The 17,181-nt window shown below is 38.5% G+C and overlaps 1 protein-coding gene across 2 annotated transcripts in view; it reads right to left on the bottom strand.

Moving 5' to 3' along the window:
• THSD7A (thrombospondin type 1 domain containing 7A) overlaps positions 1–17,181 on the bottom strand; it is a 375,672-nt gene that overhangs the window by 25,070 nt on the left and 333,421 nt on the right. The window contains exons 14-19 of one of the 2 annotated variants that reach the window (XM_037046382.1): positions 13,759–13,937; positions 11,610–11,615; positions 9,084–9,217; positions 4,903–5,056; positions 2,234–2,378; positions 572–687 (exon numbers count right to left, since the gene is read on the bottom strand). In XM_037046382.1, the coding sequence (XP_036902277.1) occupies positions 572–687; positions 2,234–2,378; positions 4,903–5,056; positions 9,084–9,217; positions 11,610–11,615; positions 13,759–13,937 (734 nt within the window). The remainder of the gene's footprint in view (positions 1–571; positions 688–2,233; positions 2,379–4,902; positions 5,057–9,083; positions 9,218–11,609; positions 11,616–13,758; positions 13,938–17,181) is intronic. The other variant, XM_037046384.1, reaches the window with a different exon arrangement.

Raw genomic sequence — 17,181 nt, 5'->3', positions numbered from 1 at the left:
ATGACATTACTTTTGTAAAGTGAAGTATTAAGATTTACCATTTTTTGTAACTGAAAGATACTAATGGCAGACTCCATTCCTTTGTTTGAATTTCTCATATCCACACCTGAGTACCTGGACTCTCACAGCTGGGTATTAGATCTTAATATCAATATCTGCTACCAAACCACATGTGATCAATGTTTAACAACAGAGAGAATGAATGATGGAGCTTGGTAGGTGTCCTAGGCAACACAAAATTCAAATGAAATTACAAAGATGATGAGTAGTCTGATTAAGATTTATTGTCCATATTCACCTTGATTACTTATTGTTTCCCAAGCATTTCTTTCAGAGAAAGATAATTAGCATACCTTTGGGTTCCAAGCAGAACAAAATACAGGATATTATGTGCAGAAATCAGTAGGATTGGACAGTGTCTCTTTTCAAGAGGGTGCTTAACAGCCTCTGAATAGTGCAGAAAAACATCTGCTGGCAATGAGCTGCGTGGAGCACAGGTCATCTGGCTCAGCATGAACTGAAATTATTAGGAAAAAATTACTCACAAAGATATTACACAGCATCCCCTCACCTCTTCACAATATTTCAGGTCGACCGACTTGCCATCACTTCGAACACAGTCCAGCATTCTTGTTTTAATGCCATTTCCACAAACTGCCTTTTCACTCAGCTGACACGTACTCCAATCTGCAAGAAAGGGAGCCCATCAGAACAGACGGCCACCGGAGACACAGATTTCAAATGGAATTCCATATTTAAATGGCCCAAATTCCATATTTAATTCACAACTGCCTCTAAGCTGCACCATCATCCTACATGCAGAGCACAAGTGTCCCGGCTCTGAACATTTCAGGAGTCAAATGGAGTTGCTGGGGTTGCACAGAACCACAGGGATTGTTCTGGAAGGCAGATGTCCATTTGGCAATCTTGACGGCCAGTTGGTGATACTGTAAAAATGGCTCTGGCCTGAGATCAAATGTCACTTAAAAACTTTTTCTAATAAAAGCAGAAATTTTGGCTTTATCTTTATTTTTGTTTTAGCAAAGTAATCATAATTTTAATGAATAGTTAACTGTGTTATGTTCAAACAAAACACTGTATGTCACCTGCTTCCATATTTAAAATGTTTTAAAATATGCACTATTTCAAAATCACTTTGCTCATATTTCTTTAATTCTCTTATTTCATGTCTTTGTCAAAATAATTCTTTCATCTTCCTTTTTAGAGTAATATAGTTTATCTCAAAGAACCATGATTTCTTTTTGTCATCAATGAAAATTGAAGAGAAGAATCAAAAGAAACAAAAGCCAACCTGACTGCTGTGTATCGCTGTACAATTTCTGTGGTTTGTATCACTGGGGATTCTACCCGAAAAAGTTCTAAAATAAGCTTCAGTGCTTCCCCGTCACATAAACCAATGAACTCTTCTTTCCTACAGTGTATGCCTTGATGGTGAGGGTTAGGGAGAACAAATACAATTTATAAGAAGACTTTTTTTTCTGAAAAAATACTCATCTGTCTATTTTTATCTATACCTTTGATAATACTGAAGTAGTTATATCTGTGTACTTCTTGGCAAGGGTAAGATTGTCATTGTTTTTACTTCAGAGCAATTTGGCTTGAACAGCGCCCCCCACAAAGAACTGTGTTCCCAGCGTATTACAGCAATTCAACATCTTCTGAAGAAGAAAGATCCCTTTCAATGAACCTGATCATAAGAAAAATATCTTATTTTTTCATAAGTTTTTATTTATTTATTTTAGACAGAGTAGAAGGGAGGAGGAGAGGGAAAGGGAGAGAAATATCAATATGTGGTTGTCTCTCACGAGCCCCCTACTGGGGACCCAGTCCATAACCGAGGCACGCACCCTGACTGGGAATCGAAGTGGCAACCCTTTGGTTTGCAGGCCGGCATTCAACCCACTGAGCCACACCAGCAAGGCCGGAAAAGTATCTAATTTACACCTTCTCAAAGTGGGAGGATGTCTTAAATAGGATCAATTAGACTATTCACAAAATACCATAGGGCTAATGTTTGTGTGACACTTTCATTATCTGTATCTTGATGTTTAAAATATATACTAGATCAATATCTGTCCCTTAAAGAATTCTTTCTGGGAGAGTAAGCAGCGTGTTCAAAAGGCACACAGTCAGAGATGAACGTGCAGCACGCCGCTGCGCTGACACACGGGCAGCGGCCTGTGGCTCTGTGATGAGGGGACCGTCCACGTACCTGTCACGTTATAATCGTAGTGGAAGCAGTTCCTGTTCAGGTTGCAGGGTTCCCTCTCCACAGCATCAGGGCAGACTCTTCCTTCCTCTGCGGGTTGTCTGATGGGATCCGCTGACCTTTGTCGGAAATTGCTTTGATTGCAAGGCTGACAAAGAATAACAGGATCCTCAGAAAGGCGGACACTCAGCCACAGGAGGGCTGATGTGCTAGGAAGAGCACTGTAGCAGGAGTTAGCACCTGGGGCCACTGGCTAACCTGAACAATCTCATTCCGCTTCCATTTCTTCCATAAGATCAAAGTGTGGTGTGAGCTTCAGATGTGCTCTCTACCTGTAAGACGCTTAAGGGTCTACGTGTCAAATATTAATAGATGTACCACATCACAGGTCCTCAAACACATATGTATGGTAATATTAATTATTGTGAATGAGTAATACAGACATTTTCTGTTATCTATCTATCTATCTATCTATTTATCAATCTATCTATCATCTATTACAGTCTCTGGGTACCACAAAAAAATTTTAAGAGCGACTTTAAATAACTGCTGCTAGTGACTTTTACTTTCCTAGGCACACTTACATATGCACAAAAAAATACAGCACTTAAACACACTGGCTTGCAATCTCCTGCTGGTATGGTCTTGTTCTGAAAGCATTTGGCTTCTAAGACATATTTGCCAATGATATCTCAGACAAAGGTTTAACCTCCAAAATATACAAAGAATTCACTCAACTCCACTCAAAGAAGACAAACAACCCAATTAAGAAATGGGCAAAGGACTTGAACAGACACTTCTCCAAGGAGGACATACAGAGGATCCAGAGACACATGAAAAGATGCTCAATATCACTAGCTATCAGAGAGATGCAAATTAAAACCACAATGAGATACCACTTTACACCAGTCAGAATGGCTATCATAAACAAAGAAACAAACAACAAGTGCTGGAGAGGTTGTGGGGAAAAGGGGACCCTAGTTCACTGTTGGTGGGATTGTAGACTGGTACAACCATTGTGGAAAACAGTATGGAATTTTCTAAGAAAACTAAAAATGAATGTGCCTTTTGACCCAGCAATTCCACTGTTAGGAGTATATCCTAAGAACCCTGAAACACCAATCCAAAAGAACCTATGCACCCTGATGTTCATAGCAGCACAATTTACAATAGCCAAGAGTTGGAAGCAACCTAGATGCCCATCGGTAAATGACTGGATCAAAAAACTATGGTACATATACACAATGGAATTCTATGCTGCAAAAGAAAGAAGGAGCTCCTCCCCTTTACAACATCATGGATGGAACTGGAAAGCATTATGCTGAGTGAAATACGCCAGGCGGTGAAAGACAAATACCATATGATCTCACCATTAACAGGAATCTAAACAACAAAACAAACAAGCATGCAAAATATGACCAAAGACACTGAAATACAGAACAGGCTGACAGGGACCAGAGGGGACAGTGGAGAAAATCACAGGGGAAAAGGGGAAGGACTCATATGAACAAGTATAAAGGACACATGGACAATAACTAAGGTGGCAGGTGGAAATGGGAGGGAGGTGGGGAGTATGGGGGGGAATGGCTGAGAATATAAGACAGAAAACTGCACTTGAACAAGAATTAAATTAAAAAAAGAATTAAAAAAAAGAACAGGAGCAGCAACTTCAAACTTGAGGTTAATGGCATTAGAAAATCATTTGCATACCCTTGTGAAACAGCTAATTCTTTATTATGATTTAAATGTATCCAAGTCAACTGCCAGCCCTGTGCTTGCCCTCCTGTATCAGTTGGCTGCTGATCAGCACCTTTAAAATGTTAGCCCTGAGATAAAAATTTAATTTTTCCTTGAAAACATGCATGATAATTTTCTTTGAAGCTGTCCTATACTGTAGTTCAAAAAATTAATTTCACATTGCATGTATTTTCCCTGTGCCTTTGATGCCATTGTGAAATGTGCAACTTCACAAAGGTGCCCAGGGGTAAAGCCAATTTTCTACATCACTAGCCAGTTCTGTTTCAAATAACTCTCTTCCCAGGGTCCCAGGGAAGAGCCCCTATGGGCCGTTGAAACCTAGAAGCTTTGTGTGATTTGAAACTCTCCCCTGGCTTCCCAGGCCCAAAGAGATACGGAGCCAGTGTGCAGAAAGAGAGTCACCCATGCACAGCTTTCTTCTTCCCACTCCCTCTCTTACCAGGATCTTTTGCGTTTTAGTGTCAAAACTCCTGCTGCAGGGCCCCCACTGTGTGAAAGATTATTCCTACAATTTAAATAAAATGAACCGGGCAAAAAGCAAGGGATGACAATAACGGAACACCATTAAAGTGCCTTTACTAGAGCTTCATTCTTTGTGCCTTTACCTGGAGGGAGGCGTTCAGACCACTGCAGTTTTTAACCTGCTGTGTGTTTGTTTATGAGCCTGTCTGAAGGCATTCTGTGCCGGCAAGGAGGATGGTGAAGGGGTGTAAAGCTTGTAAGAGGTCTCGCTGTTCTAGTGTGAGTCGAAATACTGCTGACTTTAAGTGTCATAGTCACAGAATGAAGTAGTCAAGAAAATATACTTGGCATTGGTAATTGATTTAGTAACTGATTTTCTTAATACTATCTTTAAAGCTTTCGTGGGAAGGAATTAAGTGAACTCTATATTAACAAATAGCTAATCATCTCACCAAAGTGCATCGCGTCCATGGCCCCCATTCGGATATCACACAATCCTCCGGGCATGGTAATTTGCACTCCCTGGAACCCAGGGGCATCTCTTCTGGGTCACAGAGGTAATCATCCACATGATCAGAAGGGCCATCCGCTGTGTTCTGCATGCATCTGGAAGGAAACATCCCTATCTATCAGTGAAGGAACCAGGGCGATTAAAACAATGGCCACCCCATGGAAGAGGCGTCTCCTCTTAAGACATCATTCTGGGGTTGGCAGGAATGGGGTGGAAAGCGTTGCATTTAATGAGTACAATTCTTCCAACACAAAGATATAAAATGAATACTACCTTCCATAAATACTTGTAGAGTTTTGGTATGATCTTAAAATTTAACCTTGTCGGTATCATCACAATTTTTTAACGTCACAGCCACTGTATATATATACACTCTGTATGTCTTCCTCTGAAAGGAGAGGGCCGTTTACTCTCAGAGATGATGCTGGGCTGATGAGGAGCAGTCCAAAGAGATTTATAGAGGGGTTACGATTTTGGAATAAAACACATTTTTTTCTTTTGAAGGAAAGAGAGAGAGGGCAGATTCATATATGATGGAAGACTAGGCCCACTGAAATATATTAGTGAGAAGTTTCATGAAGTGCTTTTGAAAGTAGCCAATGGCACTTGTCAAATTGTTTTGTCAAATAAAAAGGCACTTACCCTCCCATCTGCTGATACTTTTTAATGGCAGCAAGAAGTGAAAAGACAATTATGATACAGTAATTGCACAAATTATCTAAATGGGGATGTGTGGACCCTCCTCTCCTGACCTTTTTATGGCTAGTTTTCTTCTTGACAATGCAAATGTCAATGCAAAAACAAATGCAAACATTTCATCACATTTCACTCTGTTGTAAGCAGTCACAAAGGACTCTTTACTCACCTCTTGGAAATCTAATTAATGTGGCCAGTACCAGACTATGCGTACCGTACTTAACCTCTCCCGGCACTTTTCTAGTGGAAGAGAAAAACTTTATCTCTCATCCCTAACTTGAGAAGGTCAACCAAATGAATGGGCACAGGAACAGACCGCATTGCAAGGGATGAAAAAGAAGGCTTGAGCTCTTAAACCTCTCAAATCCACCGGGACGTTTTAAACTGTTCGTTGAATGACATTACCAGTCATTCCTGAAATCTCAACTCTTTTCAGGAATTCTTCAATCAGTGGAGACACTATGTCTTCTCCTACCTACACTGCAGAGTAACCTCTTTATACAGTGCTACCTGGTCTAAGAGAAACGTTGTTTTCCTGTGAGATGCATTCAGACCCGAAAACTGCCGCTGGCCGTGTCCGAATGAGGTTGTGCTCTCCTCCACATTTTGTTGTAAACAGCACGAATGCATACGAGAGCAATCACAAAAACAACCCACAACGGTAGATATTTATTTGATTTCATTGTTGAAAGAGAAAACTAAAATTATAAATGTCTTTAGGAGAATTTTAGTTCCTCACAAACAAAAAAAAGTTCTACTTTCAATGGATTCTAAAGAATGACCTGCTGAGAGCAGCGTGGAGAGGACAAGAGACAAATGGGACAGCTTGACGCTCGCAGCTGGCCTTGCTGCTGAGAAAAGACATGGTTTGTGGTGGGTGCTGACGCCATGTACAAGGTTAACTTGCAAAGTTACCCATTGATTCAGAGTCAAGGGCAGACGGTCAAGGCTCTGTTATGTAGTTATGTACGTAAAATTTTATTTTCAAAGGCTTTTCTTTTAATTTTTGTTACAAAGGTGACATGTGCATTTCAGGAAAATCAATAAATAGTAAAAATTCACATGATTCAATCAGAAATAACTGCTCTTAACAGTTTACTATATTTAAACATTTTCATTTCATTAAATTCAAGAACACTACTGCTTTTTGTACTCTTTTAGAAAGTAATATAGACATCTTGTCATGTTGTTAACTATTTTTCTAAGATACAATGTTTAATAACTGCATTTGAATTTCAACATTTGAATGTGCCACAACTGCTAAAAACTCTTATGTTGACATTCAAATTATTTATGTTGTATATATTATATTTGGTATTAATGATTTTTAAAATCACTCTAGAATCACTCTAGAAGAGAAATATTTGGATCAAGTTTTGACCCCAAAGGGAGGCCCTATAAGTAGGGCTTTTCTCAAGTTCTTCATTTGCTTTTCTCAAGTTCTTGGCCTTTCTCCTTTCCATGTGAAAAGGAATTATGCTGTGAGAAAACAGATGCCTATCAGAAAACATAGTGTAGAATCAAGTTGAGGAGGCCAAAGGTAGGGCCAGTGGTCCACCACAGATATGACAGTAGGGGGCGCATTGTCAGTAGAGAATTCAAAAGCAACAATAAAAATAACCAAATAACTCTGTTTTTTATGATCACAATATGCTGGTAACTTTAAAAAAGGCCAATGGAAAAAATATCTCTTCCTACCAGGGCAAACCACTTTTATCATCCAATCTTTGAAATGTCATAACATTCTAAAGGGAGAAAAAACAAGCTGAGATATATTGTATCCTGCTCTCTGAGAGACTCACGTATCCTACAATGTCACTCAAGTATTGCACTTAAGGACATTGTGATCTTAATTAGCTGAGGATAAGGCCAGGGAGGTACACAATCAGTAAAGAAACATTATGTGATCAGAGATCACAATCACTGCTGATCTTCTGGTTTCTGTATTTGCATTAAAGATGTTTGCTGAAAAAAAATAAGTGGATCTGAAAAGTTAGTTTGGGATGTGTTTGGGAGTGTTAAGAATGTCTACTCACAGAGAAAAAAGAAGCAACATGTACACAGACGGTTGAAGGGGAAGCAGAAAGAACCACAGTTCTTTATTACATCTATTTTTTACTAACCGAAATGCCAATCTGATCAAATTATGAATATATAGAAAGTATTTTAAAATTGAAAGTGAAATTTTAAATTTTGAAGGACAAGATCAGAAAACAGAACTTATTTTTTTCTTCCCTGTTTCCCTATCAACTCATTATATTCCCCGATTTTAAGCTAAAAATGTTAATTGGTTCTACCTTCCTACTAAAGCATATGAAAAATATGAACCTTAAATTAATGAAAAGTTAGGTCATGGGTGAGAATGAGCTTCATGACATGCATGATGAGCTCTGTACATTTTTATACTTGTCTTATTGTGTGTCATTCAGCTGTGTTAGAAGAAACTGGTATAGTTAGACAGAATGAAGAGACTTGGGTTTGAATGCCAACTGTGTGTACTACATATGTGTTCTTGGAAAGTTAGTATTTGTGAATCTACTGCATGAAGTGGAAATAATAAAAGTCATAGACTTGGGTCCCAGGTTCTAGAACCCTTAAGGATTCCCTGCAAAGGCTGTAGAGAAAATTTAATGAGTGTCAAACTTGTATGGGGTGTTAGGGAAATGTCCATAAATATGACAGTATTTGAGTGTGGAGACACTTGCAGGGTTTAAAACAGTGACAGGCATGTGAAAAGATCTTTTCAAAACAGTGCAGGCTATCTGGGGTACCACAGAACAAAACCCCTCCAATAGAACTCTCTGTAATGACAGAAATTCTGTGCTGATATGATAGCCTCTTGCCACCGGTGGCTATTGAGCACTTGCAATGTGTTTGGTGTGACTGAAGAAATACATTTTAATTTTATTTAATTTTTATTAGTTTAAATTAAAAGTGAAAATAGTCAAATGTGACTAGTGCCTATTCTACCGAACAGTGAGGCCACAGAAGAAATGCGAAGCATTAGCCAATGGGAAGCCTTCCTGGAAGACAGAAGTACTCAAAAGTTGGCCAGTTTTATATAAAGGGCCAAGGGTTTATAACCAATTATCATTAAAATGCAGTTAGAAACTTATTTGGCTTTGAAGGAAAAAATCATTAGGGTTAGAAAATCTGCATTGGTTCACCTCAAACTCAATACGAGACTCTTTCCTTGCAAGAAAAAGCAACTCAGAGTGAAGCTTCCTAAATCAGAAGGCCGAGTATGATAAACTGCTGCTTGAAGCTGATCCTTTTATAGAGTTTTTCACGAACACAGATTCCCTAAAAATAAAGCTAAAGGCAGTTTATTAGGAGATGGGGAAGGAGTGAATGCTTGCATTGGCAGGAAGGAAACGGGGAAGTGGTGTGTGTTTTGCTCCTCTGTGCCTTTTCGCTTGGCCTCACCTCACTTTCCGGGTTTGCACACCCTCTCCGCAGTTATCCCGAGTGTTCACAAAGGTCACCTTGCAGACGCTCCAGGGCTCTGCGACCCACAAGTACTGGTTGCAGTCACTCTGGCAGGGGACGACCTCATACACCTGAAACACACACAGTTCTTGGTGATCTCCTCTCAGGCCCCTGATGAGAGTGTCTGGGAAGACTTTACAGCATAATATTCATTACATTCTTATTGTAGCTACTTTTATTTCTCCCCATCATTATTTGGAATTTCTTGAGAGTCCTAGTACTCAAAAGGGCAGAACTAGCTGTCTTGTATTTTGTTGCTCCTTATGTTACAGTTGTAGATCTGGCCCGCTGGACCTCATTTGGTACGTGACCTGCTTCCCTGGAGTGACCCTTACTGAGGCAGCACAGAGCCCTGGGCCTGGGACTGAGAGGATGACAGATGGCTATAAGGCACACAGGATAAGGTGACTGCAAAAATGCCCTCGCCTCAGCTCCTCCTGGCCCAAGAATGAAGAACTAGCCTTGCTTATCTCCCTTAGAACCACTTACCTCCTTGCAGAAGTGGAAGCCACCCTTCCGCACTCGCAGTTGATTAAGGTTTGACTGCTATATGACTCCCCTGGGGTGGCGGAAGTGAGCAGTCCACCATCTTGGCCCTCACAGGTGCTAAGGCAGTTGCTAAGCAACCAGACAGCAGGAGGAAGTCGCTTGACCTTGACGTGGAAAATTTCTCAAATCTGCCTTTTTCAAAAAGCTCACCTTTGTGCACAAGGCCTGCCTGCCTTGTTTCCAGCTTATAAAAGCGACCAAGTAGAGCCAACGCCCTCCCTGAGTCCGTTCAGAGGACCTTCCTTTCCTCTATGCTGCCTCCCTTGGGCTGGAGCTTTAGCTTCATAAAATTGGTCCAGAAGTGTTTCTGGGAGCACCTCTTGATTTCTAACTCGAGGAACCCAAAGACCGCAAACACCACAACATTACCACAAAGTACTGTGATTTTCTGGGCCTTCGGCCCTATTTACAATTTTGAGTGTCTTCAATACTTACCCCAGGGTGGTCATATGTTAGGCAATCAATAGAGATTAGGTAGATGAATAAATGAATGGATGAATTAATTAATTAATTAATTAAGTGTATAAAATAGCTATTTTCAAATAAATATAATTAATTAAAAATAAATATGAATAATAATGAAAATATATCTGTACGGTCCATTTTTTAAAGTAAATTAAAATAATCAATAATATGAAATAAAAACACCTTTAAACGAACCCTCAGTCATTTAGGGCTTGGAACCAAGATGTGGAATTGTTCTATTACATCACTGCATCCTAAAGCACAGAGGGCCACTTGGCACAAAGCCCATTGTTTGTGCGAAGGCACCCCACTTCCGCCCCAAGTTCAAGGTGGTTTGTTTAGTGCCAGGATTTTTGGAACAATGAACAATTATGCTCTTTTCTCAGTGAGACTAATGACTAAATAAAGGAAATAAATAGGCCATAATCCACCGCAACAAAGCTGACTCAACTAGTATAGAAAAATGTTTTAAAAAATAATTTAAAAATCTATATTTTTAAAAAAATTTTTATTTAACTCTTGTTCAAGTACAGTTTTCTTTCTTGTATTCCCAGCCCTCCCCCACCCAGTGCTCTCCACCTCCCTCCCATCTCCGCCCCCCACCTTAGTTATTGTCCATGTGTCCTTTATACTTGTTCATGTGAGTCCTTCCCCTTTCCCCCTGTGATTCTCTCCCCTCTCCCCTCTGGACCCTGTCTATATTTTTATTTATTTTATTTTATTCTATTTCTTGTTTCACACACACACAAGAGCACGAGTGTCTATGTAACTAATTACAGAAAATACAGATTGATATAGTCCTTTGGACTACTCCCTCATGTAAATTTTAGTGGCCTAAGCACCCAAGTGACAGAGTAAACTTATTCCAAATAATAATAAAAATCTGCACGGTTAGAGTAGGAATCTATACTTATTGTCAAAAGTGATCACATTCACATTGGTGTTATATTAAAATATGACACTTTTACTGCGTAAAACATTATGTTACAACTTTGTGGGGAAGGGAAAAATTGAAAGGGAAATGCCAGCTTTCCTAATCCTTTGATGGCCTGCATTTGAGTCTCGGACACTGGAGTGAATACAAATCAGTTCAGAGCATCCTCCTGCTACCCACTTTCAGCTCTCCTGCACCTTTACTCCCCACCCTGAGAAGAAGCATGAGATCATCAGTAGGGGGCGTCATTGCCTTGTCAAGGCTTGAGAAGTAAAGCTTCTTCCCCACTCTGCACCTCGGGCCCTGATTCTGTGTAGAATGAGAAAACACAGGTAGCATGCAAGGAAACGAGGAGGGAACAACTGCAGAACATAAATTTTATGCAAAATATGATAGTTTCTGCATGTAAAAGATAAAAGACCGTGGTAGGGCAAAAATACATCCTCCGAAACCAGTGGCAAAACAGAAAACAAGCAGCATTCTGTTATCAAACCCTGAGGTTGAGGAGTTCTTACCTGTGCCTGGAGTGGTTATATTCAACAGCAATCAAGAACAGGGAGAGAAACAAAGACAAGTAGAATGTCAGCATATTTAACGAGAAAAATTTATGTTCCAAGTTTCACATATTCTTCTCCCTATTGAAAAGCCCATTTTTTTGTAAATAATTAGAGCATTTTTATTAGGCCTTGAGAGAGAAAGTCCAACTTATTATTAAAAGTTCAGAGGCATAAATAACTACGGCAACCAGCAGAGTCAAGGAAAGTACTAGATAGCGGGATGAAGATGGGCCTCAAAATACGTATCCTGGGGAACCAACCCATAACTTCAAATGTCTTGTGCTGCAGATTGTGAAGGGACTCTCTATCTGTTGGTAAGCTGACTGGCAAGTCTATCCATCTTCATCCCTTCATCTATATCTCTTAAGAAATGAGGAATTGCTTCCTCAGTTGGAAAACAGACCCTCAAATACCATTTTCAAGGCAACGTACTATTAATTATATTAAGGAATGTACAATCATGAAAAATATACGTGACTTACAGTCTCTGACACTGACACAGACCACTGCATAGTCTTTGCTTTTCTAATATTTTATTAACACGTGAATCCTGAAAAGTTTCTTTTTTAAATGTAGAACATTTACGCTCCAAGTCAAACATCCAGGAATGTATTATTTCTTGTTTAAGCTCTGACTCTTTAGTTGTTAATAACACTAAGAGGCTGGTACCAAGTACCCAGATGTCTTTATCAAACACTGCACTAGATTATATCAGGGTTCGAGAGTGACAGAGAAATGGCTTAGGGTACAGACTTTCATAGCAAAGATATCTTGGCATAGGTCTTAAATCTTTGCAAGTTCACTATTAAAGATAAGTTCTTTTTGTTAGAACCATGGATCAAAATTTATTGTAATTTAAATTTACTATTAGACATACAAGATTTCAAAACTTACAGGAAAATATTGGGTTGTATCACAAACATTACATTTGAAAGATCCTGTTTCATTAGGATCGCAGAACTCAATTTTCTTCTTTGGGAACATCCCCCAGGGCAGGGAACCTGGACTACCAGTAGATGGCAGCAGTGCAGTGTGTTACTCACCTCCAGGTGATCTTCAGGGCAAATTCAGCTACTTGGGGAAAAATCAAATTTCTTTCAGAGTACTTTCTATGGAATTTAATTCTACACTTTCTTCACCCTAATTTCTCTATTCGAACATTCTTTTTATTTTCTCTACAATAAAGTTCACAACTTTACTGTTATGAACAAATGTAGGTTAATTTGGGAAGGAAAGTTTGTGTACTGGTAAGTAGTGTTTTTGGAAATTAAAATTAGTCTGTGTATGTATAAAATATATTTACACATTTAAGGTTGGTTCCTATACATGACTTGATTCATTTGCTTGAGACTTAGATTTACATACACATCTTAATTTCTACACATACTATATGAAATTCATTCTCTGTTAATTCACATGCAAGCCAAACATATCAGTAATTGTTTAATGCATTATATTACATTCACCTTTTACTTTATAGTTCCAATGGAACACAAGTAACAACTATCAATAGCAACTAATAAAGTACATCTGAAGTCAAATAAAGTTCAAACTAAGATGAAAAAGGCCAATGACTAAATTTACAGATAAAATACAGTGACTTTGAAGATATCTTTAAATTTTTAAACATATTTTTATCAATCAAATTTAAATTAATGCACAACATATATTTCCAGAGACCTGACTCTGTATCCTTTATTTGATTTTAATTTGCGCAGTTGCTAATTGAGGTGTGTTTTCTGAGAGACTAGGGGAACTTCAAGTGTAATATGGTCTTGCTGTTGACACATGTTAGATCTAATTCTATGACAGGTTAAATACCTTGACATTATTTCAAACATAAGTTTCATTTTATTTCTATTGAATTGCATTCATATGCATATACATGCAGGGTACTACATCTCTTGAGAATACAAGTGATATATCTGACTTGGGATTTTAATAAAATATATGTATTAATAAACCAGGCATTCTGAAGATAAAATGGGTCAGATTTCTAATTCGGGAGTTACTATTTACTTCTGTACATTTTTTGCAGGGGGGGCGGGGAACAGATCATTATCAATCTAAATCACAATACTTTATTATTCCGAATGGTCGAAAATACCTGGTTGACATGGTCCAGTTTGGGGCAAGGTCTTCCTCCATTATACGGTTTTTCACGAAGCCATTTAGACCGAACCTTCACGCCACTCCCGCAGGACTTGCTGCAGCGGGACCAGTTGGACCACTCACTGAGCTTGCAGTCCGAGGGACAGGGGATGATGCAGGCTTCTTCAATGTAGCCTGAGGGGAGGAAAAGGACATGAGAGCTCTCTCCTCCAAATGCCACCTGCCCTCCACCACCCACCATTCTAGCTCATTTAGGAGGTCCAAGATTGGTGCGACAGCAACGTGCAAATGCAGAGGTGTCTCCGTCCTTGAGGACTCAAATTAAATGTTGCAGGAAAATGACACATACATACAGTAACTCTGTTAAAGTAACAGCTGAGCGGCTGCCATAGGATCAGCTTAGGATTCACACCCACCATATTTTAACATTTCAGACGCTCTGACAGCTCGTGTTTAATTGACAATAACCTGTCTGCTGCCATATCATTCTTCATTTGCCAGAATGATTCATTAAAAAAATCACAACAGTTTTCTACAAAATCCCATTGTTAGTGTCACACAAGTTCAAGTTCCTGAGTCTAAGCAATGTTCTTCCTTAAGAAGAAAGCCAGACCCTTTCAATCACTATCCAAAAGGAACCATTTAACTTAGCACTTTATGTTTCCCCCTTCTTAGAAAATCAAGTCTACAGGAGGAAATGGAAAGGTGTTCAGTAAATAATGTCTCCTATTTTTATAGTGCTGTCAATTTTAAAGCACCTTCACATCTTATATTCATTTTGAGTCACTTGAAAATCTTATAAATTTTTTGGGCTATTATTGATATTCCACCCAAAGGCAGGGAAATAATTAACAAGTACAAGTTCATACACTGAGGCATGAGGAAAGGTTTTCTAAGGTCTAGTCCAGTATTCACACCATCAAATCACACAGCCAATTAACTTAACAACCTACAGATTAGTTTTGAGAAATGGGAACATTTCCCTTGAACAGTCCCATATCACCAACTTGACATTTCTCGACATCAGTTTATCACAACTGTTCTCAAGGCAAATATGTAAGAAAAGCAAAATTCCTTGGCTTAAGAATCAGATGTTGCCCTGGCTGGTGTGGCTCAAAGGACTGGGTGTCGGCCTGAGAACCAAAGGATCACTGGTTCCATTCCCAGTCAGGGCACATGCCTGGGTTGCAGGCCAGTTCCCAGCAGGGGACTCACGAGAGGCAACCATACATTGATATTTATCTCCTTCTCTCTTCCCTTCCCCTCTAAAGATAAATAAATAAAATCTTTTAAAAATTTTTGTTTAAAAAAAGAAGAAGAAAATGATTATAATACAAACAATCTGTACTAGGCACTCTAAGTAGAGTTTTAAAATTTTTATTGAAATATAAGTCATGTACCATAAAAGTCAGCTCACATTTTCACATTAGTATTGTATTCACTGAGTTGTACAAACATCACCACCATCTAATTTCAGAACATTTTCATCATCACAGAAAGAAACCCTCTACCCATTGGCATCCGCTTCCCATTTTCTCTTCCCTACACCCCGGTAACCACTGATCACGTTTATGTCCCTAAGAATTTGCTTATTTTGGATATTTCATAAAATGAAATCAAACCCCACATGGTCTTTGGTGATTGGCTTCTTTCACTTACAATATTTTCAGGGTTTGTCTATGTTTTAGCATGTTATTATTTCATTTCTTTTTCTGACTAAAGAGTAGTCCATTGTATGGGAATATCATATTTTGCTCATCAGTTGATGAATATTTTAGTTGTTCCCACATTTTGTATATTATAAATAATGCTGCTGTGAACATTTGTATAGAAGTTTCTGAGTGAAAATGTTTTCAGTTTTTTGGACATAAATATCTAGGAGCGAAACTGCTGGGTCATATAATAACTCTGTACTTTACTCTTTGAGGAAGTGCCAAACTGTTTTCGAAGTTACTGCACCATTTTACAGTATCAGTAGCAAGGCATATGTACCCCAATTTCTACATCTGTTAAAACTTCTTATTTTTTTCAATTTTAGTATTCTTTGAAAAACAAAAGTTTTCAGTACTAATCCTACTTATCTATTTTTTTTTGGTTGTTTGATCTCTGATGACATATCTCATTAGTCATTACCTAATTCAAGGTCATGAAGATTTACACCTGTATTTTCTTCTGAGCTCTATAGTTTTAGCTCTTATATTTAGTTATAAGATTCAATTAATTTTTATATATAACAAGAGTTAGGGGTCCAACTTCATTCTTTAGTATGTGATTATCAAGTTTTCCCAGGCTCAGTTGTTGAAAAGACTATTCTTTCTACACTGAATTGTTTTGGCACCTTGTGGAAAATCAATTGAGCATAAGTGTTAAGGTTTATATCTGGATTCTAAATGTCATTCTATTGATCTCTATGCCAGTATAACACTGTATTGATTACCAGAACTTTGTAAGTTTTGAAATCGGAAAGCATGAGTTCTCCCATGTCGCTCTTCTTTTTAGAGGTAATTTTGGCTCTTTTGGGTCCCTTGTATTTCTGTATGCATGTAGAATAAACTTGTCAATTTTTGACCAAAATGAAAGCTAACATTTTTATAAGAATTGTGTTGAATAGCTTGATTGACTTGGAAGTATTGCCGTCTTAACAATCCAGGTACATGAATTGTAAGGTAAGTCCCATGGCTCTCCATTAAAAATATACCCAAATTACTCTATCATTTTGAAGCCACCATCATTTCCTGCATTCAGCTAGTATTAAATTTGTGTTATTTCCTTGCATGCATTATTTATCGTCATCACCACAACGTAAGTTCCTTCGGAGTCTAGAAGAATGCTCAGAATACAACATATCCCTAGCAAATTCCTTTGACAAGCTGAGCCAATTATGATGGAATTCAGCTAAACAATTTTCCTGAAAAGACAATATAAGCCAGCCAGAGAAAGACAAATACCATATGATTTCACTTATATGTGGAATATAATGAACAAACTGAACAACCAAGGAAAATACAAACAGACTCATAGACGGAGAACAGACGACAGCTAGTAGGAGGGGGCGGTTAGTAGGTGGTGGGATTGAGCAAAAAGGAGAAAGGACTCATGGACATGGACAACAGTGTGGTGGTGGTGGGGGGGAAGGGTATACAGGGACTAAATGGTAATGAAAAAATACAATAAAATAATAACAAAAATAAGATAAAAACAATTAAAAAGTAAGTGAATGAGGGATAACGTCCAAAGATACCGTTAATGGTCGAGTGGCACATGGGGCAATTTTGAGGACCTGGTTATGATGTTCTTCTTCTTGAATTAAATGGTGGTTACTATGGTGGTCCACTTCAAAATTATTATCTAAACTTCGAGCTAAATCTTTCCATTTATTTAGGTGTTCTTTAATTTTTTCAGTTATTTTTTTTTAGTG

Source organism: Sturnira hondurensis, unplaced genomic scaffold, assembly GCF_014824575.4.
Source record: "Sturnira hondurensis isolate 20B ecotype Veracruz unplaced genomic scaffold, ASM1482457v3 Scaffold0005252, whole genome shotgun sequence".
Classification (NCBI taxonomy): Eukaryota; Metazoa; Chordata; class Mammalia; order Chiroptera; family Phyllostomidae; genus Sturnira; species Sturnira hondurensis.
The sequence above is the reverse complement of the archived record's forward strand: the minus strand, read 5'-3'. Positions and strand labels throughout refer to the sequence as shown.